The sequence below is a fragment of the Lacerta agilis genome, chromosome 6, assembly GCF_009819535.1.
Source record: "Lacerta agilis isolate rLacAgi1 chromosome 6, rLacAgi1.pri, whole genome shotgun sequence".
Classification (NCBI taxonomy): Eukaryota; Metazoa; Chordata; class Lepidosauria; order Squamata; family Lacertidae; genus Lacerta; species Lacerta agilis.
In genome coordinates this window covers 85,703,266-85,725,442 of record NC_046317.1, presented here as the reverse complement: position 1 = coordinate 85,725,442, position 22,177 = coordinate 85,703,266, and the positions used below count along the sequence as shown (strand labels likewise).

The 22,177-nt window shown below is 48.1% G+C and overlaps 2 protein-coding genes across 2 annotated transcripts in view; both read left to right on the top strand.

Moving 5' to 3' along the window:
* RBBP8NL (RBBP8 N-terminal like) overlaps window positions 1–6,508 on the top strand; it is a 38,956-nt gene extending 32,448 nt beyond the window's left edge. The window contains 3 exon segments of the mRNA XM_033153694.1: window positions 1,428–1,554; window positions 6,084–6,157; window positions 6,159–6,508. Coding sequence (XP_033009585.1) covers window positions 1,428–1,554; window positions 6,084–6,157; window positions 6,159–6,281 — 324 coding nt within the window. The 3' untranslated portion in view covers window positions 6,282–6,508.
* Window positions 6,509–19,221: 12,713 nt separating this feature from the next.
* The window catches only part of CABLES2 (Cdk5 and Abl enzyme substrate 2), a 48,874-nt gene continuing 45,918 nt past the window's right edge, over window positions 19,222–22,177 (top strand). The window contains exon 1 of the mRNA XM_033153990.1: window positions 19,222–20,039. Coding sequence (XP_033009881.1) covers window positions 19,222–20,039 — 818 coding nt within the window. The remainder of the gene's footprint in view (window positions 20,040–22,177) is intronic.

Sequence of the window (22,177 nt, the reverse complement as noted above, 5' to 3'; positions counted from 1 at the left end):
TCAAACCTTATGCTCTCGTCTGAGTCAAGAGAAACCACTAGAGAAAGGGGGTTCCATGTGGTGTGCCAGGATCCTGCTCCAACGGCACGTGGGCAGACAAGTGTGGCGACAAAGTGGGCAGCTCTTAAGATGCATGGCCTTATGAGATTCAGCTGGGCTGCTAGCTGTCCCAATCATTAGGCAGAGTGAAGCAACTGCCTCAGGTGTCAGATTCTGGTGGACATTTGAGTATTTCCCCCAAGGCATTCCTTCCGAGCTCCTTGTCCATTCTTCTGGGCTGGAGGACAGAGATTTGTGCCACATCTGACCTGTTCTGTGCCCCCTATGCTAGCCAGCTGGCATCAGCTGCAGGGGACAACACTGCCCCATTGCCAGTGTTCCAGTCAGATTCATCTGTCAGCCCAGCTGGCTTCTGTATGTGCAATGGGGAGCACCAAACATTTGCCCTCGGCTCTGCCCCAGGCAGCAGAATGTATTCAGCTGTCTCTGCTAAATCAGTAAAGGTAAAGGGATCCCTGACCATTAGGTCCAGTCGTGAACGACTCTAAGGTTGCGGCGCTCATCTTGCTTAATTGGCCGAGGGAGCCGGCGTACAGTTTCTGGGTCATGTGGCCAGCATGAGTAAGCCGCTTCTGGCGAACCAGAGCAGCGCACGGAAACGCCGTTTACCTTCCCGCCGAAGCGGTACCTATTCATCTACTTGCACTTTGACGTGCTTTCGAACTGCTAGGTTGGCAGGAGCAGAGACTGAGCAACGGGAGCTCACCCTCTCACGGGGATTCGAACCGCCGACCTTCTGATCGGCAAGCCACAGGCTCTGTGGTTTAGACCACAGTGCCAATTACTAAAAGGAAGACTTGCAACAGACACATCCCAAAATGAAGTGCCGACGCCATGGTTAAAATAAAGGAGGTGAAAGTTGGAAGGAATTGAAGCTGTCTTTCCAAAGCTGGGTTTCTCAATTGGTAGAGCATGAGACTAAATCTCAGGGCTGTGGGTTCGAGCCCCACATCAGGCAAAAGATTCCTACATTGCAGGGGGCTGGACTAGATGGTCCTTGTGGTCCCTTCTAACTCTATGATTCAAATTATGACCTTAATCCTAATATAGTCAGATTAGCCAACTAGCATCACTCTCGTAAGGGCAACACTCTGGCTATTCATACACTGTTCACCTGGAGCGACCTATGAAAGGACTTGACTTTAATCCAAAATGAGCTCTGTTTGACTTGTAGGCAGGGTTGAAAGAGCGCCAACTTGTTTGCAGAATAGAGAAGGAGGAAAAGAATTTTTCTGATCAGACCTGATTTTTGAGTGCAAAACTTGAGCACAACTGAAGGAAGAAAGGCGGGGTTCCCAAATGTTACGGGACATTTATCTTGCACATCTGCACCTCATGTCTGAATAATTTTCCCCCAATTTGCATAGGTGATTGGCGCTTGTGATGATGAAAGCCTCCGAGCGGCTCCCATGAAAGAAAAATACTGTTGCACAACCGAGATCACTCAGAGATCGCAAAAGAAGCGGAAAAGGGGACGCGATTCGCCGACAAAGGGTACAAACAGGGGGTTCAGAATCGTGTATTGTGAGATATACCGTATTTTTCATGCCTTACATAACACTGCACCTGTTTATTTAGGCCACATTCACATTTAAATTGCCTATGTTCGGAGGCCCCTATCCCCCTCACAGAGCTATGATTTCCAGAATAGTTTAGCAATCCATCCCCCTTCCCAGAGCTATCTCTGAGAATTGCGTGTCGAGGTCCCCAAACACCCCTCAAGTAAAACACACTTCACACCATATATAAGTTTAAGGTTTGGGGCATTAATTTGGCCACAACTTTATTGAATACAAAATAAGTGAGGGGTTGCTTAGGCATTGGTTAAGACTATCTGTCCCGCTGGGGACAGAACTGACATCCACCCGCCTGTGGAGTCAGTATAGGGGAAAATGCTTTGGGGAGAGAATGTGCGCCTGTTCTCCCCAAATGCTCCCAGGGGCTCTTGCGTGGGCCCTGTCCCCCGACCGGGGGAAACAGACAAGCATGGTGAGCCCCTGGATTCCTTTAACAGAATTCCCCTCGCCGCAGCAGCCTTGAAGGGGCAACCACAGCCAACCTGCCCCTTCGCAGCATAGGAGGGGCAACCACAGCCAACTCTGCCCCTCCTAAACCAATTTATAACCAATGCCTAACCGCCAACCTTACAAGTTGTGACTAATTGCTACGCAGTAGGCGAAAACCAAATGGCACCAGCCAATCAGCCAAGTGGAAAAAATTCCTACCAGGCCCCTGCTACAACGCAGACGACCCCATGACAGGCATAGCAAGGTCAATGCAGAGGCCTAATAACAGGGCGGGAGGGCGGGCGATCCGATGCACGAAGCCAGGAGGGCTCCGACACTGAGTGCAGGGTCATTTATAGGCTCTGGACTGTCCATCAACAAGTTGCAACATATGAATCTCCCCAACGACAGCCAGAGCCCAATCACAGTAGTGGCCATCCATACAAACCCGCCCAGCAGCAGAGGGGTGTCTTGCTAGCCCCCACCGCAACACGTGCTCTCCATGAAGGAGAACACGCTTTGTAGCTCTGAGGAGGGATAGAGGCTTCCTAAAAACTCTCCGCACCTTTAACAGTTCCCAGAATTCGGGGGGGGGAGTTTAAAATGGCACCATGGCGCTTTAAATGGATGTGGCCCCTGTCCAATGAACTATGTTTGTTCTGGTGGCTCATTTGAGAAAAGAAAGAGCTACCTTTTCCTATGCACAGGCCCAGGCACTCTCTTCTGCTCTCTGAATTCCAGGCTACGCAAATGTTTGTCCACAGCGATACAGATAAGGCAAGCTACAGGGAGGACTCCAGAGTCTCGGGGGCCAGGCTGGCTTTCTGGCAAAGGGTTAGCCCAAGCCGACCTGGGAGGGAGAAGAGAAGAGGAGAAAGGCTTGGCAACACGTAAATTGAATAGGTGCACTAGGTACACAGTTCAGTGTTTGCTTAGCCTTTCCGGAGAAATGTTATTGACTTGCAGGGAATGTTATTGACTTGCAGGGAAACCTCTTAACAATGGAATGTGTTGTGCTGGCATTTCCTGCAGGTGGCAAAGTAGGAAATGGATAAAGGTTGGGCAGTTGAAAAAAAGGGGGGGGACAACAACCAACAACCATCCCTTCCTCTTTTATTTAAAATGCATCTCTGGGTTATTTGTGGGGCATAGGAATTTGTTCAATTTCCCCCAAAAAAATATAGCCCGGCCCCCCACAAGGTCTGAGGGACAGTGGACCAGCCCCCTGCTGCAAAGGTTTGCTGACCCCTGGTGTAAACGCTGTTCTCCATCCCCAAAGCGCTACCCCTGGCTCTGTTTGTGCAGTCAAAAAGTGTGTGCTTAGCTGTGTGTGTGTGCCTGTGAGTTAGAGAGAGCAATGTCGACCGAGTGTGAGAGAGAGATATTGTTGTCAGCAAGGCAAGGGGACTTGTTTAACAAGCTTCGGTTCCTATCCCATTGCCTTTCTGGCAGGTCTGATGAACCTGGACAACAGCTCCTTTTTCTTGTTCTGTCAAAAGGTTCGGCCCTTCCCTGCAAAGGGATGGGCTCTGTAATAAGAAAAAATCTGCCCTTATTCCCTTACGGGGTACACAAGAGCCCTTGCAAAGTCCTTTGCAGGTTCTCCATTGGTAGGAGTAAAAAACAGAGGCCAACCAGAGAAGATTGAGAAGCAAAGCAGCTAGTAAGCTTGGTCTTTATTGAAGCTGTTGCAACCACGGTGTTTCTCAGGGGAAAAGACCCAGAACAATGCAGGCATGCTCTTATAAAGACATTTCAAAATCCCTCCTGGAGTCTAGCCCACCCCCAGAAACATCATCCAATCAACAGAGGAGATGTAACCCAGGACCACCACCCCCCATACATCAGAGCGACATCACAAAATGGGAGGGTCAGAGGAGGTAACTTGGGAATTTTCCACACCTGTGCCATCTCTCCTTGACCCCTCCCAGACAAACATTTCTGCAAAACAAAAGGTTTCCTGCCCTGGCTGGTAGGGCTAATGGCTGTCCTTTGTGAGGGAAATGGCCCATATCTGGCACCCAGGCAGAGACTTCTCACCTCCTCCCTGCAGATGATGGTGTTTCCTGCTTGGCAGGGGGTTGGACTGGATGCAGGGCCATCTTAGAGGGATCGGCCGGCGTGGCGCGGCGATCCCTCGGCGCCCCCGGCCTGCCGCCTCTCCGCCCGCCTCCCTCCCGCGCTGGCCACCCCTCGGGAGGGGGGGTGGGCGAGCAGGGGGTGAGGGGCGTGGCATTGGAGCGGGCGTGGCGTTGGAGCGGGCGATCGCGCGCCGGCGGGCAGAGTATGAGGGGTGGGCGGGCTGCAAGCCGGCCGCCCTCGCCTCCTGGAGCCCCAGCTGGAGTGCTGGAAGGGTGCGCAAAGCCCTGCGCCGCTCCAGCGCTCCAGCTGGGGCTCCGGGAGGCGAGGGCGGCCGGCTTGCAGCCCACCCGCCCGCCGTCCCATGGGGGCGGGTTGGGGAGGGGGAGCCCGGTATACCGGCGGGCTCGCGGGGGCACCCCTGGGGGGCTCAGCGCCCTGGTGCGCTGCGCCACCAGCCCCTATGGATGAGACGGCCCTGACTGGATGGCCCTTGTGGTTTCTTCCAACTCTATGAGTCTATGATTCTATGCAGGGCCGTCTCGTCATAGATGCTGGGTGGCGCGGTGTGCCAGGGCGCTGGGCCCCCCAGGGGTACCCCGCGAGCCCGCCGGCATACCGGGCGCCTCCTCCCCAACCCGCCCCTGCCCGCACGGGTGGGCGGGCGCTCGTGCGCCAGCGGGAAAGCTGCAAGCCGCCTGCCCTCCGGAGCCCCAGCTGGAGCACTGGGAAGGGCGCGCAAAGCCCCACACTGCTCCAGCGCCACGCCCCTCATCCCCACTCGCCCACCCCCCCTCCCGAGGGGCGGCCAGCACGGGAGGGAGGTGGGCGGAGAGGCAGCACGTCGGGGGCGCCGAGGGATCGTTGTGCCATGATGGCCGATCCCTTTTTGACGGCCCTGATTCTATGATAAAGATTAGGGTTTAGGACAGAATTCTGCCCCAGCTTTTACAGATCCTGCACCAGCGGCAAGGAGATAGCCGTTTGTGTTTCTGTTTTTTCCAACAAGGAAGAAAGAACACTGAAATTATGGCCACAGGGAAGGATGGGATGGAACCCAAGTCCAGCACCAGCAATCAGTCAGGCTGGGCACCGGCCAAGGACTCAGGGGCTAGGAAGGGCCCCCAACCTAGCTGTGTCAACATTCATCGCCCTCCTTGCCTGTTTTGTTTTGCTTCTTGGGGTGCCGTGAAATCTGGCCCTGGTGCAATCAAGTCATAGATAGGGAGCAGCTGTGAAACAGTTTGCAACTCCTGACTTTTCGGTACAGCTGCTCATTTGTGTGGCTCTTAACATAGGAACTGGCCGAGATGTTTTCAGCAAACCTAATCTTCAGACTCCACAAGCTGCTTCAACTATTCGTGGTTTACCCACTGGTCTACATGGTGGGCAGCACCAGTACCTCCATCCTCCTCAAAGAAAGCTCAGTCAGTAGAGCATGAGACTATAGATCTCAGGGTCATGGGTTTGAGTCTCACTTTGGGGGAGGGAAATATTCATGCATTGCAGCGGGCTGGACTAGACTAGATGACTCACGTTGTCCCTTCCAACTCCATAATTCTATGATTCCATTGGTACAACTCCCAAAGTGGTTTAACAACCAATCCCTCTTCCTGGGGTTTGGGAATGGTAGCTGTCTAAGGGAATGGGGTTCACCTAACATCTCCCAGCAACCTTAACGAACTACAGTTCCCAGGATTCTTTGGGGGGGAAGCCATGACTCTTTAAAGTGGTACAATGCTGTTTTAAATGTAGATGGTGAATGGGGCCTAAGTTGGATTTCACACTTGGTGATCTATTGCAAATCACTCTCCTGATCTACCTGCGGCCCACCTCTTCTATATGAGGTGCCAGACAATGGAATGAAACATGCACAAATCATTATCCCAGAATGCATTGCAAACCTACTAATGCCTTTGTCTGTTTTGCTCTTGGCAGCCTTTAAGAAGCCTGTGCAAGGCAGGCGTAATGGCAAAGCAGCCCAGATCCTAGCCGACGTGCAAGAAGCTCTAAAAGAAACAGCAAGCCACAGCCCTGCTTCCAGCCACAATGAAGACGAAGAGACATAGCCTGAATGTGTTCTCTCGCTGGAGCAGACCCTACCACTTGAACCAGTGTCAAATATTTCTGCTGTGATAAGAAGCCCTTTAGTGGCCAGTTATTCTCATTGAAATCAACCAGGTCGGCTCAAGCCTGCAGTGCTCAGGTGCCGTTCCTTCACATCCCTGGCCGACAAGTGAATTCATGAGGACTAGTAACTTACTGACGGTCAAGGCACTCTGGAGAGCTTTACAAAATTCTTCGGTTAATTCTCCTGAGATTTTGGCAGTGAGGTGGTTTGTTCCGCTCGGTTATTCTATGGTTCCTTTTGTCCCGGTCCTGCTAGTTCTCTGGCATTCAACCAGATTGGCCCTGCCGTAACTTCACCATGATTTGAGTTTTGCATTAAGAGACAACTGCAATGTAAAGACAGAGAGACCATGTTCCGAATGCAGGGGTCCCAAGTTCAGTCCCTTGCAATACCAGTTGAAATGATCAGGTCCTAGGGAATGCTGCTGCCTGGTATCTTGGAGGGCTGCTGCAAACCAGAGACGACAATGGTGAGCTACAGCAGACCTGGCAGCTTTCAGTGACTTGCAAAACACGGTATTTTGTTGCCAATACAACACATCCCTATGGGACTGCTGTCTTTTCTTCCTTTTAAAAAATCAGAACACTGCAGGGGCCTGGACATCCAATGTCCTGTAGCATGTGGATCCACAAGGGGAGGGCTGTAAATCAGTGTCAGAGCAACTACTCTGCATCCAAAAGGTTCCAGGTTCAATCCCCAGCATCTCCAGGTGAGACTGGGAAGACCTTTGCCTGAAATACTGGGCACCTGCTACAATGCAGTGTCGACGATGCTAAATGGGATGCACCAATTTTCTGACTTCCTATCTATTTTCCCAGGACATTCCTGGAATTATAGAAGCCATCCCGGCTTCTGATTAAATCCCGGAATGTCCCGGGGATAAGTTGACGCTTGCAGCCAGCGTTGGCACTTGTAGCGGTGTTGCTGACGCGCATGGCAGCCGGACACCAAAAGACACACGTCCTGGTCTTCATCAGGGGATAGGCTAGGTATTTGTCAGGCATCATTGGTGTGATGCAGATCCCACCAAAAGCACTGGGGAAACCGCGGCAGAATAAATAAGGTCGTCCTGCCAGATGCAAGCTAAGAATAAATGGGCTGAACGTTTGACAGCAGCTTTCCTTTGTCAAAAGGGTGTGTTGGGCCAAGATGGCAAAAGCATGGTTTGACTGCTCCTGAAGAACTTCCCAAAGTGCATCTTAAGATGGTGCTTATTTCAGATATTGTTGCACCTGTGACCCCCATACACACACATCGGAAGATTCAGCAAGGAGAAGCACCCTAGCTATTGCACATGCCTGATGAGGAAGTCTGAAGAACCAGTGATAAGAAACAATATCTGCTAGTGTGGTGTAGTGGTTAAGAGTGGTAGGCTCATAATCTGGTGAACCGGGTTCGCTTCTCCACTCCTCCACATGCAGCTGCTGGGTGACCTTGGGCTAGTCACACTTCTTTGAAGTCTCTCAGCCCCACAGTGTTTGTTGTGGGGGAGGAAGGGAAAGGAGATTGTTAGCCGCTTTGAGACTCCTTTGGGTAGTGATAAAGTGGGATATCAAATCCAAATTCTTCTTTCTTCTTCTTCTTCTTCTTCTTCTTCTCATGGTTGCCAGTTTGAAGTAGTCTGAGGGACAGAAATGGCCTAGTGATCTTCCTGGTAGCTTTTGATCTACAGGTACATCAGTTTTGCAGGTGGTGGGTCCTTGTGACAAGGAAACAATCACACCCTTTAAGGTAATGGGGGGGGGAGGTACCACACACTAAACAAAAACAAAAAACTTCTGGATCTTGATATGCACAGGGTACAAAAAACACCTACATATTGCCAGGTACCCAGTTTGATTGTACGTAAATGCTGCATTGATTAAACCTCTGCATAGTTTACCCTAAAATAAGTGATCTTATTTTAAGTGAACTCTGTGTTAGGGATTTGGGGGGGGGGGTAATAGCAGCTGCTCTCCGTATATCAGGGGTGAACAACATGGGAGCCGACTGCAGACTTCCTGTTTAGGGCCATTAAAACTAAAAACTAAAAGAGATTGGGAAGAGCTTCAAAAGGGCCTCTCCAAACTGAGCAAATGGGCCATAAAATGGTCCAGTTCAGTGTAAGCAGCAGTCAAGTGATGCTTGTGGTGGCAATAAATCTTAATTTCACATATACGCACATAGGTCATGAGCAGGCAGTGACCGACCAGCCACGAGACCCTCAGGTCGTAGTGGATAGCTCTGTGAAGATGTTGACCCAGCGTACAACAACTATTTTTTAAAAGGTAAATTCCATGCTAGGAATTCCATGTGTGCAGTTCTAGTTGCCTCTCCCTCAAGGATACATCAGTTGGAAAGGAGCAACTGAAATGTGATCAAGGGGCTGGAGTGCCTCCTGACCCGTGTGAGGAAAGGTTGTGACATTTGAGACTTTTTAGTTAGGACAAAAGCCAAGTAAGAGGGGACATGATAGACGTTTATAAAATTATACCTGGCTTGGAGAACATGGACAGGGTTTTTTTTCTCTCTCTCTCCATCTCTCCTGACTCTCCAGTGAAGCTAATTGTTGGAATATTTAGGACAGATAAAAGAAAGTATTTAGGACAGATAAAAGAAAGTGGAATTTGCTACCAAGGAGTGTGGTGGAGTCTCCTTCTTTGGAGGTCTTTAAGCAGAGGCTTGACAGCCATCTGTCAGGAATGCTTTGATGGTGTTTCCTGCTTGGCAGGGGGTTGGACTGGATGGCCCTTGTGGTCTCTTCCAACTCTATGATTCTATGATTCACATAATCCAGAGCCCGACCTGAAAGGAAAATTATTGGGATCGATGAGTTGAAGAGGACCTGATCTGGGATGACCTTTGCTTGGGTTCAAATTAACTGAAGATTTTTTGGGGGGGCGGGGTGGTCATTTGCATGGGAAGTTAGTTGGCTCCTCTTCCTTCACACATCTATGCATATAAATTAGCATGGGCAAAAGTTATACACATTTGTGTTCGTGAGTCCATGCCCTGAATATCTGCATACCCAGCAAATGACTCTGGTGCCCGGAACGCGACTCGTGTACAGAATCCTCACAAATGATGTGGATGACACAGGCCTTCGTCGAAGGGATTCCAAAACATATTGGCAGCTTAAATGTCAAGGCTAGAGGACAGAGGAAAACAAGGTGGCATGCAAGGAAATAAATATTCTCTGGCACACACCAGCCAAGATGTAAGCAACGCTGGCACTTAGCACTCGGTTCACACTGACCTTGGGAAGGTCATTCATATCCTGTTGTTCCCGAACCACATCACCAAGCAGAGTCCAGATACTGTCAATTGCTGTGTCAGAGAGCATGTTTTCCCACAAGTACAGTTATTGATAGCGCCCTGCCCATCGCTGCGATCTGTGATGATCTTTCCGGACAAAGGTTTTCAGCAGTGCAGTTTCCCTTGACGGATTGGTCCAAAGGTTTTCTCCATGCCTTCGTACATTTTGCAAGTGTTGCCCGCGTCAGCAGCGAGTTGGATGCTCTGACGCAGATTTAGCCATTAGTCGCTGGCACATGTGGAAATGGTGGGGGCACTAAATCCGTTGTCATTTTTCGAAGGGCCCTTGCCTGTTTTGGTCTGCGCCTGCCACCTAGTGGATACAGCGCGGTATTTCTAAGATTGGCGTGTGCCCTCACATAGGAAGTACACTAGCAACACCTTTATCACTTTATGAAACACACACACACACACACACACACACACCAGACTTGCAAAATCAGGTTACTAAATGCAGGTTTCGCGAGTGACATCCAGAGGACCCAAACTCAGTGGCCTGGTTTCTCCCAAACCCCCAACTCCCAGCACAGAGGAAGTATGAAATGTTACTACCTTTCTTTAGTGTGCTGCTTGATTTTATGTGTTCCAGTTGTGACACCACCAGCCTAAAAAATGAGGCATTGGGGTGTCCACTGTGTTGAAGAATTACCTTCACAAATGGGATCTGCAAAGTGCAGTTCTAGGATAGGTTCCCTGGAACAGAAGTCAAAGCAAAAACGTCCTTAGTTTTCAAACTGGAGTGTTGTTGCTGTTGTTGTTGTTTTTTTAAAAAAGAACAACACAGTAGTTTGTTTTTGTTCCTTTGCAGTCGCCTATAAGGGACAGGAAAGATTGGAGGAGTGCACCTTTCGGGGTGAAATCCAACTGCTGGAAGGTTGCATCACTTGCTGTGGCTGTAGAGAACCATACCGGAGAGACATGTTTTGTTGCAGCTGGGGCAGATGAAGGCGTCCGGTTGTGTTGCTGCAGCTGCACCATAGCGTTTCTTCTCTCTGTGCTCTTCCCAGTGGTCATTCCTCCTCTGGTCACTGCTCTGGATGCACAACCTGGCTGTCTCCAGGCCCTGAAGTTGTCTGGAAGGGATTCCCACACGGCAGGGTTGATGTTGCCAGACTTCATGTCATGCTTCATGTCTTTGTAGCACAGAGTTGGTCTGCCAATGGGCCTGGTGCCTGAAGCCAGCTCTCCATAGAGCATGTCCTTGGGGATCTTGCCATTGTCCGTTCTGTGGACATGACTAAGGCAGTGTAGACGTCGCTGAGACACGAGTGTAAACATGCTGGGAATGTGGGCTTGGGAGAGCACATCTTTCTTTGAGACTCTGCCTTGTGATGCCCAAAATCCTCCTGATGCAGCGCAGGTGCAGAAGGCATAGAGGCATCACTCCTGACAGTTGCAAGTTGCCCATGACTCACTTTCATAATGCAACAAGCTCAATACGCAAGCCTGGTGGACCTTCATCTTGGTATTGGTCATTAGCATCACATTCTCCCATACCCTTTCGGAGAGGTGAACCATTGCCGTAGCTGCCTTGCCAATGCACTTGTCCAGCTCAGTGTCAACTGAGAGACTGCTGGTTATGATGGACAAGATATTCTACCATGAAATGGGGTAAAAGGCACATTTGTTGCTCCACCCACTTTTGCCACTAGCCCCTTGGGAACTTGCACAGAAGGGAATACGGCCCTTGTCCCTGCTTCTGCATTATGGACAAAACCTAAGCCGGTCTCCCAAGGCAGAAACCTCGCCACGTCTGCTCCCATCTGTTTCAAAAAAAAAACCAGAGTACAAGTCGGACGGTTGCCAGCTTCAAGAAAGCAGCTTCTGCTTTTAAATGTTCTGCAAGCACCCAAGTATTGCACCCATTTCCACAGAGGGAGCTGTATTAGCCTCTTGCAGCAAAAGCAAAAGCAAAACACACACACACACAAAACAGTCCTGCCACAACTTAAAAACTACAAAACGTTTGCTAGGGCAGAAGGTTTTTGTGGACTAAGAGGCCCCTTCAGATGTTTTGCTCCACAGGGCAAAAAGCAGCTGGAGGAAATTGGCATTTTTATCAGGAAACGGTGCAGGGCAGGAGTTGCTGGGGGTTTTCTAACTCTCCCAGCACCTCAATCACAATCCAACTTGATCTCCCTTTCCAAAATCTCCCCTCCCCCTAAACTGAAGATATTCCCTTTTTAAAACATGCAACCAAACCATGGGAGTTTCTGTTCACAGGTTTCGGGCACCACGTCTGCATGCGCACTGGCGAGTGCAGATGCCATGACTGCGTGGGAGAGCCACCAGGAGGAGCTCGACATAAACTGTTGTGCAAGCTACGAGGTTGTGGCTGCCGGACCCAAGACATCTCTTTGTAGAAGCCAAAAGACGAGAAGTCCATGTGCAGAAGCAACTGGGCTGGCAGCTGACTCCTCCTTTAGAACTGTCAACAGAATAGTGTTTACCTCCACTCACAGTCGGAGACCGTAGGATGGGAGAATTCCTACATTCCTGCCTCTCAAGCGCCTTCAGAGATCCAGCATGTCTCTTATGCTCAGAGCCACCCGATGAGCCCCAGCCACCTCATTTTCATGGTTGGGACTCTTCTCATCAGTACACACGTCCTTAGGTTCATTTCTTTGTCCTACCAACACTGGGACATGCGAAGTTCCTTTCTCTCCTTTCTGGTTCTCCTTCCTTTGGAAATACTTGTCTTTTTTTTTTTTAAATAAGAATTTATTGGATTTTTCAAAATCAAGTTAAACAAAATACAAAAACACACAATACACACACTACACAAAAACACACCCACAAAAAACACAATTATTTAACCATCCTTCTCTTCTTTAAAATCCTAGGGCTGGGACTTCCTCACATCCTCTCTTATGCGTTCATTTCTAATCTTCTTTAGTAACTTTGTAACATTGTAAAATCTTATTTCTTGCATCTAATCTTAGTCTTACAGTTATAACCAACATATCTTAAATCATACAACATGTTCTTATCAAATAAAATATCGTATTCCAAATATTAACTTCTTATATCCTTTCTTCATTTAACTTAGTAAAGCTGTTGCCATTATTCCTTCTGATTCCCTTCAAAAATATAAAAATCAACACATTTTACCATAAACCTAAGTATTTCTTCCATTCTCAAAATCCTTTGGAAATACTTGTCATCCCCTTTGGCTCCTTTGTAATCTCTCCTCTCTTATTCACCATAGGCGATGCTCTTTTGCCTTATACCTGCTTTAGTCAATGTCTTGCTCCTGTCTCTTGCTACTTTCCCTGGTTTTTGCCTTACTCTCCGGCTTGTTTCGCTGCCTCAGTTTCATGCTCCCTCTTCCATGCCAGGCTCCTGCCCTACCTTCAAGCACTTTCAATCTTCTTCTCTTCTTCACAGGATTCCGTTCGTCCTCATTCCCTCTGCCTCATTCGCTCCCACACTTCTTCTCCTGTATGTCTGTTTGTCAGCTCCTGTTTCTCTTTCTCGGTGGCTGGTGTAGTGACAGATTCAGAAGTGCAAGCCACACCCCTTCTAAGATTATACAATTACCTTGTAGTAGTAGTAGTAGTAGTAGTAATATACTCAATAATAGGAAATGAGGTACCACAAGACAGAAAAAATTATTTCTATATGCAGCTGCAGCAACCAGGTTACTACTTGCAAAGAATTGGAAAGGAAAGGAAATTAAATAACCACAAAAGAGGATTGGCTATATAAATTATCTGAATTTATAGAATTGGCGAAATTAACTGCAGCAATAAGGTATCAAACAAATCAGAAATTAAGGTCACTATGGATATGGTTTGAATAATATATGAGTAAACACCGCTCCAAAGATAGCATGCTGATATGTTTAGACTTAGCTGTAAAGCTGATCTAGGGGAAAAAATAACAGTTTAATAAGAGAAGTAAGGTGGAGATACATGAATTGCAATGAAAATAAGAACTTTAGCGTAACAAAGATAGCAAGCATTGGTGGAGGGAAGCCACATGGGTGTATTATTATTTAACTATTTTATATATTTTTATTTTTATTTTTGTAAGTGTATGCACATTACTGTTTTGTATGCATGTCTAAATAAAATATATATAAATATATAAAAGAAAAAGGAATAATAATAATAATAATAATAATAGATGCATTGCCACTGTCGCTGGTTACATCAAGACTGGATTACTGCAATGCTCTCCACATGGGGCTTCTTTTGTTCTTGATCTGGAAGCTGCAGTTAGTGCAGAATGCTGCAGCGCGATTGCTGACAGGAGGTCTTGTCAGCATCAGGAATGCCGGCTTGGCCCTGTGACTGTGGGTGCCCAGGGTCGTGGGTGCCATGCAGCCAAAATTTGTGGGTGCCCAGCCCTTTCATGGGGAATTTTGTGGGTGCCTAGGGAGACGGCACCTATGGTCAGCATATAATGCCCGCGCTCACCAATTTGCAACCAGTAAATAATGTTGTTGTTGTTGTTCAGTCGTTCAGTCGTGTCTGACTCTTCGTGACCCCATGGACCAGAGCACGCCAGGCACGCCTATCCTTCACTGCCTCTTGCAGTTTGGCCAAACTCATGTTAGTATCTTCGAGAACACTGTCCAACCATCTCATCCTCTGTCGTCCCCTTCTCCTTGTGCTTTCCCAACATCAGGGTCTTTTCCCAATGATCTTTCCCAACATCAGGGTCTTTTCTAGGGAGTCTTCTCTTCTCAAGTAAATAATAATAAACTATTAATGCCAATCTCCAAGTATGTGTTTCAGTTAGATCTACTGTTTTCTGGGCACATGCATTTGGAGTGTTCAAACATCTTCTGTCAGAGTGACGTTCTGCTGGGGATGCAACTTGCCTCATTAACTTTTCCTTTCTTACCTACACGGGCTTTTCCAGACAATCCAACAATTCCATGTCATCTCATGTCATGTCATGTGATGCACCCTTCACAAATGCTCCACAATATCCAGTCCCCACATCGCCCAGGGACAGCAACCCTGGAAAATTCAGGTTGCGTAATTGTGTAATCATAGTTGACCGGAAGGTCTTATGTAACAAACCCACTTCACCAAAAGATTGGATCTTTTTTTTGCGATAAGGAGTGACAGGGAAATGCACTTGGAAGTAATGGATGACACTTGCTTTAACATGTCATCTCACTATCTGCAAACAAATCAATTGAATGTTTAATAAACAGGTTGTCTGCGTATCTGCAATGGCTACCAGGTCCTGAGGTCAAGAAGAGAAAAGCAGCCGGTTGGAACAGGAATGGAATGCCTTTAGGGGGTGTATACAAAATTATATTGAAAGAACTGAACTCCTGTCAGAATGAAACAAGTTCCGTGAGGAAAAATAAGCTAGAAGGAGAAAAGAAGGAATTCAAAATATTAGTATTGAAAATAATAGTATAATTAATAGTATATAAGAGAAATGATAGAAGATAGAAGATATTGCAGCTGAGAAGATTGGAAGCCCAGCACTGGGTGAGGTGGGGGGGGGGGGTTGGAAGGGTGGTGGAGGTTAAGGGTGGTAATGGGGTGAAAAGGAATGTAAAACGTTATTTATAGGCATAACCAATTATTTTTTACACAATGTATGGGGGATTGTACAGGTGAAATTCGAAAAATTAGAATATCGTAAAAAGTCCATTTATGTAAGCAATTGTTTTCATTAGCTACTGGAGTTTAATATATGGGATAGATTTAGTAAGTTGGTCTGTGACCGTAAAAAATAAATAAATTCATTCATTCATTCAATATATGAGATAGACTCATGACATGCAAAGCGAGATATGTCAAGCCTTTGCTTGTTATAATTGTGATGATTATGGTGTGCAGCTGATGAAAACCCCAAAATTGAGATTGTTAATTTGGGGTTTTCATCAGCTGCACGCCATAATCATCACAATTATAACAAGCAAAGGCTTGACATATCTCGCTTTGCATGTCATGAGTCTATCTCATGTATTAGTTTCACCTTTTAAGTTGAATTACTGAAAGAAATGAACCTTTCCACAATATTCTAATTTTCCGAGTTTCACCTGTATGTATGTGTGTATGTATATTTGTATGTGTCTATTAGTATGTTTTAATAGTAAATTTTTTCAATAATTTTTAAAAAAAGCAGCCGGGCCATTTTTATTTCTCTGATTGCCAATGTAACTGAATAAAAGAAATAACAGATAAAAGAAATAACTTCTTTGCACAATCCAGAGCCTGATTTGTAGGGATAATAATTTTTATTTCTCTGATGGCTGGCAGTACAATGACTGTGCAGAATTTTTTAAAAAGGAAGATCAATATGTGTATATAGCAGCCAGACTGTTCAGTCATCACTATCTTGGAAAGAGAGGAAGATGCTAATATGTGACTAAGTTATTTCACCGCCACTGAGCTATAGTTTCTCCTCTGGGCAACACCCGAGGGTTTGTGCTCCACAATTAAGCAAGCAAACAGCGATGCATTTCTGAAAACTGGTTTCTGTATTGATTTGGAAAATGTTTTTCCTTAGCCCCCACCCCGCCCTCTGACCTCTCATTGTCTTCCTCTCCTTCCCTCTACGTGACCACAACCACCTCCCAAAAAAGCCTTGCAACTGCTTTGATGATGAGTCACATATAACAGCTTCTGCAGCATGTGGAGAAGAGGGATGTTTTTGATTCATTCGTTCATATCCGTGCTGTATGCCCGTTTCATTAAGAGGATGCATCGCTCTCCGCAGTCTGGAGTTGCATGATTAAATCAATCAACTCAGTCTTTCTTAAACACTTAATGTCATAATAAAACTCTGAGTCATTTCCCAAGGCATATAAGCTATTGGCACCATACATGCTTCTCTGTTCATTGGCATTTTCCTTCTCTGGAGCGTGGTACAGAGCCTTTTACAATCACAGAATCATAGAATTGTAGAGTTTGAAGGCAACCCAAGGGTCATCTAGTCCAACCTCCTGCAATGCAGGAAATCTCAACTAAAGCATCCAAGGCAAGTGGCCATCCAGCATCTGCTTAAAAACCTCCAAGGAAGTCCACTCCGCTGTTGAACAACTTTTACTGCCAGAAATTATTCCATTGGTTTGGATCCTAGTGTCTGTAGCAGGAGAAAACAAGTTTGTTTCCTCTTCCATGAGACAGCCCTTGGGATGTTTGAAGGTGGCTATCATATCTCCCCAGTCTCCACTTTTCCAGGCTAAACATAACCAACTTCCTCAACCGGTCCTCATATGGCTTGGTTTCCAGACATTCATCATCTTAGTTGCCCTCCTTTGCACACATTCAAGCTTGTCAATATCCTTCTTAAACTGTGGTGCCCAGAACTGGACACAGTATTGTAGGTGGGGTCTCACCAGGGCAGAATAGAGTGGTACTATAACTTCCCTTAATCTGGAATTATACTTCGGTTGGATGCAGCCTAGAAAAACATTTGGTCCCCCCCCCCATATCAAACTGTTGACCGCACTGCTTGTGGTCTGTTAAGACCCCAGATCTTCTGAAGGCTTGCACCTGTGTACAATGAGAAATTTGCCTTTATCACCTCCTCCCAAGGCTGGCCTGCTCATGAGTCGGACTGATGCAGCCACCTCGGGCAGCAGGAATCCTGTGGCGGCAGAATCCTGTGGTTGGAGATTCTCACCAGAAGCCACTGCTGTGCAGCCCTAGTGAGTGAGGCTCCAGCAGCCAGGAGGTGGCCAGAGGAGGTGACCCCCGTCTCCTCCTAATGTAGGGGTGGGGAACCTCAGGCCACTAGGCCTCCCTGTTTGGCCTGCTCACATGGCCTATACCTGATGTCAAAAACGGTAAAGGCAAAACGGAGCTGAAAGTGGGGTTGCAGAACCCTGTCCACTGGGCTTATCAAGTCAACAATCAGCTGATAGTTGGGGTTTCCATGTACAGTGCTATGCAAAAATGAATCCCCTGCCATCATTGTGACATCAAGTGATTGACAGGAGAGTGGCCCTGCCCACCTGTCAAATGTGACCTGCGGAGGTGGGAGCCAGATCCATCAGTCGGATCCAGCTCCTTATGCCACCCTAGGAGTAGGGCCAATGCCACCTATCTCTATAAGAACCTTGCATTTAGAACTCATCATTCTCACGATTGTCCTCACTAATAATGAAGAAGGCAGATAAAGGCAATGTTCATGAGTCTCCAGCTCCGGCCCTTTCTGTTTTCACAACAACCCTTCACCCCATTTTATTTGCACAACAACCCTGTGTGGTAGGTTAGGCTGAGAGTGAGTAACTGGGCCACGCTCAAAAAAAGAAGGCATCCAAGCATGGAACTTTTGCCCTGGGGTGCCGCAGGGCACTATTTTGTCCCCTGTGGCATTTAACAGCTCTACGTGGCAGATTTGGAGCAAAATGTCGTCCTCATGCCAATGGCACTCAGGTCTTCTTCTCCATAATATCTGAATAAGGTGAGGTCACGCACGCCCTGTATGAAGTGGATTAAGGGACTATAAACTGAGTTTAAATCCTGGAAAGGCATAATCCCTGTGGGTATCTGGAAGATAGATCAACTTACCTGTTTTGGATGGGGTTGCACTCCTTCTAAAGGAACAGGTGCATAGTCGGGGGTGCTCTTTGATCCATCTTTATTGCTGGAGGCCCTGGTGAGCTCAGTAATCAGGCGTGCCTGCTACAAGCTTAGGCTACAGCAGTTTCTGGACTAGTATAACTTGGCCACCAATGTTTCAGGCATTGGTAACTCCAGTATATGATTTCTGCAATGTTCTCCCTGCTCTTAATGTTGGCCCGGAAGCTGCAGTTGGCACAGGATGATGCAGCTAATCTGTTAACTGGAGGAGCCTATCAACATCGCATGGCACAACCAACGAAGGAGCTGCAGTCCACCTTTCCGCTGGTGGTGAGAGCCCCATTGTCTCCACTATGGTGCATTACCTAAGGACCGCAGGCAGTACAGCTGCTGGTTGAACTGGCTTAACAATGGGAATTGTATTTTATGTGTATCTTAATGAGCGGAAGATCACAAGTTATGGGGCCGTGGAGAATGTTTGTATGAACTTAACAGTGCTTAGCTTATTTTTTTTTAAGCTGTTATTCTGTTAATGCTGTTAGTATTATTTTAGATTATAAATGCCATATCGGTATGCTAATCATATAATATGGCTTTTGCTGTAATGGTGATGTTCAGCTTACCGGTATTTTTCAGTTGCTGTTTTGTTAATAGCATTTAGTTGTGATTATTTTTTGTTTGTTTTTTTGTTAATAGTGTCATATAGATGGTTTTATTTTAAACTGTATATTTTTCATTGATTATTTGTTAATTATTTCATACGATTCACGCTGCATCTGCAATGTTCTATTACGCTCTATTGTGCCATTTAGTGTTTGCAACCCACTTTGGGATTCATTTGCTTGGAAAAAGGCACAGAAATACAATAAACCAAACCAAACCCAGAGAGACATCTGGAGGGCCACCGCCTTCCCCCCTCCCGCCCCTGCTTCAACAAGTATAAGAAAGAGAGAAACCCCACGATCCTCCATGAGGACTAGCCTCGTCCCCTCGTCCTGCCCAATAAACGCAGCTCCCGGAACCCGACGCTCTTTAAGACCCGGCTGGCTACGTTCGGAAAGAGGGAGGAAGAGGCGGCGACGAGGGAGAAAGGAAAACGCTTTTGCGGACGGGCGGAAGGAGGCGACGGGGCGGCGCCAGGCAGACAATGGGGAAGCGCGGCAGCCAATGGGCTCGTCGGCGGGGCCGCCTTGAGTATTTGCATAGCGTCGCGTCGCGGCCAATGGCCTTGCGAGCCGCCTTGGCAAGCGCCCTCTCGCTGGGCAGCGCGGAGAGGGCTCCACCCGGCCGGGCTTGGGGCGGCCGCGACGGCTGGCCGGGCGGCCGCTGGTGGCAGCAGAAGCAGCAGCAGCAGAAGCGGGCGGAGAGAATGGCTGCGGCTGCGTGCGGCTCGTCCGCGGACCGGCCGCCCCAGGAGCCTCCGGAGCCGCCTCCTCCGCCGCCGCCCGGGGAGCCCGCGCCGCCTCCGCCGGCGAGGAAGCGCGGCGGGGATTCTCGCCGGCGGCAGGCCGCCCTCTTCTTCCTCAACAACATCTCCCTGGACGGGCGGCCGCCGTGCCTGGCCCCGGGCAAGACGCCGCTGCAGTCGCCGCTGCAGCAACAGCCGCCGCCTCCGCCGCGCCCTCCGCCTCCGTCCTCCGCCGCGGCCCCCGGAGAGCGGCCCGACGACGATGCTTTGCCCGCCTCGAGGCTCCTGCTCGCCACCCCGCCGGGGCTGCTGCTTCCCGCCGCCGCCGAGCTGGACCCTTCCCGCGGGCTGGGCGCCGCCGCCGCTGCCGCCCTCCTGCCCCAGCTGCTGCTCGGCAGTCCGCTCTGCCCCGTGCCCGCCCCGGCCGTCGCAGTCGCCGCCCCGGCCGGCCTCGCAGGGGTCTTGGCGAAGCCGGGCGTCGCCCCCGCGGGGCTGCTGAGCCCCACCCAGAGCATCGCCGCCGGAGGAGGGTTCCCCTTGGAAGTCCAGAGGCAAAGGTGAGGAGGGCCCTGGGGTAGGTGAGGGGTGGGTTGCCTCGGATTCCTGGGTCCTGTTTGGAAAAAGCGGGGTGGGAGGGGGAGTTGGGGCAGGTGTCTGCGTTTGACCAGTTTTCGGATCTAAATGCACATACATGTGTCCTATCTTGTCTTTCATGCGCTGCGCAAACGCTTTTCCTCTTTACGTCGGGTTTTGTCTCCGAAGGTAATCGGTTCCTCTTACGCCTACTCAGAGTTGCCCCTTTCTTCCTTGTTCCCCACGCCCACCTGTCCCGTTTTATTGGATTGCTGGGCAGATATACTCGGTCCCTTGCAGGCTGGAGATCCTGCCGTCGGTGTGGTGTTGGTTTTTTTTTTTTAATTTTGTTTTATAGCTAGCTAAAGGCTGCCCCAGCGGCGTCATTTGTAAACGCTGCAATAAACAAACGCGCACGAAGGGGTTAAAAAGGCCCACCTGCTTTTATATGGTTGACTTTTTCTTTATGGAAGAAGAGCCGCCCTAAGACTGCAGCCATAACTTACCTGGCCGGACGTTTTCTCTTTTTTTTTTTAGTCCATGTATTGTCTACACTGGCTGGCAGCAGCTCTCCAGTGTTTCATGCAGGGTTCACTCAGCACCCCTTTCCCTCCCGGCTCCAAGGACTGAACATGAGACAAAACAGATCTTCTATCACTGAGCTAGGGCCCCTTTCCAGTGCAGGCTTTAGTGTGGAGTATTTGTGAGTAAACATCCAAACAGCTGCATTGTAAATAGTGCTTACTCTAAAGCAGGTCTGTGCAGGATTGCAGACTTGCTCCAACAAGTCTCTTTATCTTAAGCCTATAAAGGATGAGAGTCTCTTCCTGGCATCCTTACTTTGATGTGGATTCTTCTTCTCTTTCCTATCCCTGCCCCCCCAAAAGCATTTGGTTTTAGGTGCTAATAGGGTGTCATTTTTTTAGGCTTATCTGGGAATGGGGATGCTGCTATTGTTGATGTTATTTTATTCTATCATTATTTTGTTTCTTAGGAATTATGTGGAAATTGTTCAATTTGGCTGTGTGCTTTGATGTCTTGTTTAATGTTTATGACTAGTATTATTATGCTTGTGACTTTTAAAAAAATTGTTGTATGCCGCCTTGAGAAAGGTTTTAACTCTGGCATACAAATAAAGTGATTGATGATAAACTTACATGCCTATGTCTTACAACATTTTAACGTCTTATTAACGTGGTAAGTCCATCTTTTCTTTTAATATCTTGCTGGGAAATTAACTTCTGCTTCCCCCAAACCCTAGGGAATATCTCCTGCTCTGCTTATGGGCCTCACTGCCCTACGGAGAGGCTTGGTGATGAGTCCGAATTAACACTCTACTTCTTTCCCTTTCATATTATGAGAGTCTAAGTAACTTCTCCTGGGAGTCATAACTTGACTGTGCTTTGAGGATGCTCTTGAGAATTAATTCCACTAGTGGAATTCAGGTTCTGCGTTGACCTTGTGGGACTTCGCAAAAGGTGGCACGAGCTGTGTGCCTTTCTGTTTTGCTAGGTCTATTGGGGACGCTATTTAATTTGCTGCTCAAAAATTCAGCTGCTCGAGAGTCCTTAAAATTATTGTGCATATGTTGAGAGGAAAACCAGATTTTACCAAAGGGCATGTACGGTTGTGCTTGTGTGGGAATGGTGCACAGCGGTGGTGACCCAAGCCCCATGTTGTGCTTAGAGAAGAGTCAAGTGGTTTTAGCTCTGCTGAGTTTAAGGTAATGCCCCATTTGAAGATTCGGGAGTACTGTAGTCTTCCCTCAGCCCATCCTTCCAGATGCCTAACCAAAGGCTCTTCAACAACAGTGAATAAATCTAGCATATGAAGAGAGTAAATAAAGATAGGGTGCTGATCCACTTTTTGACTCAACGTCCACACACCCCTGAAAGGAGTGAACAGCCTATTAAAAACCATATAATATATACTAGGGGGTGCATAAATCAATCAGCTAGCAAAACAATACAAGGCAGCGATATCCTAACATAAGTGGGCCGGTGGATTAACGGATGCTCCCTCCAACCCGCTATCTATCTCTTAGGGGCTAGAAACCTGAGCAGGCGATTAGAAATGCTTTGTTTTGTTTTACAGCGAGCTTCGCACAACTAAGGAGTCTCTC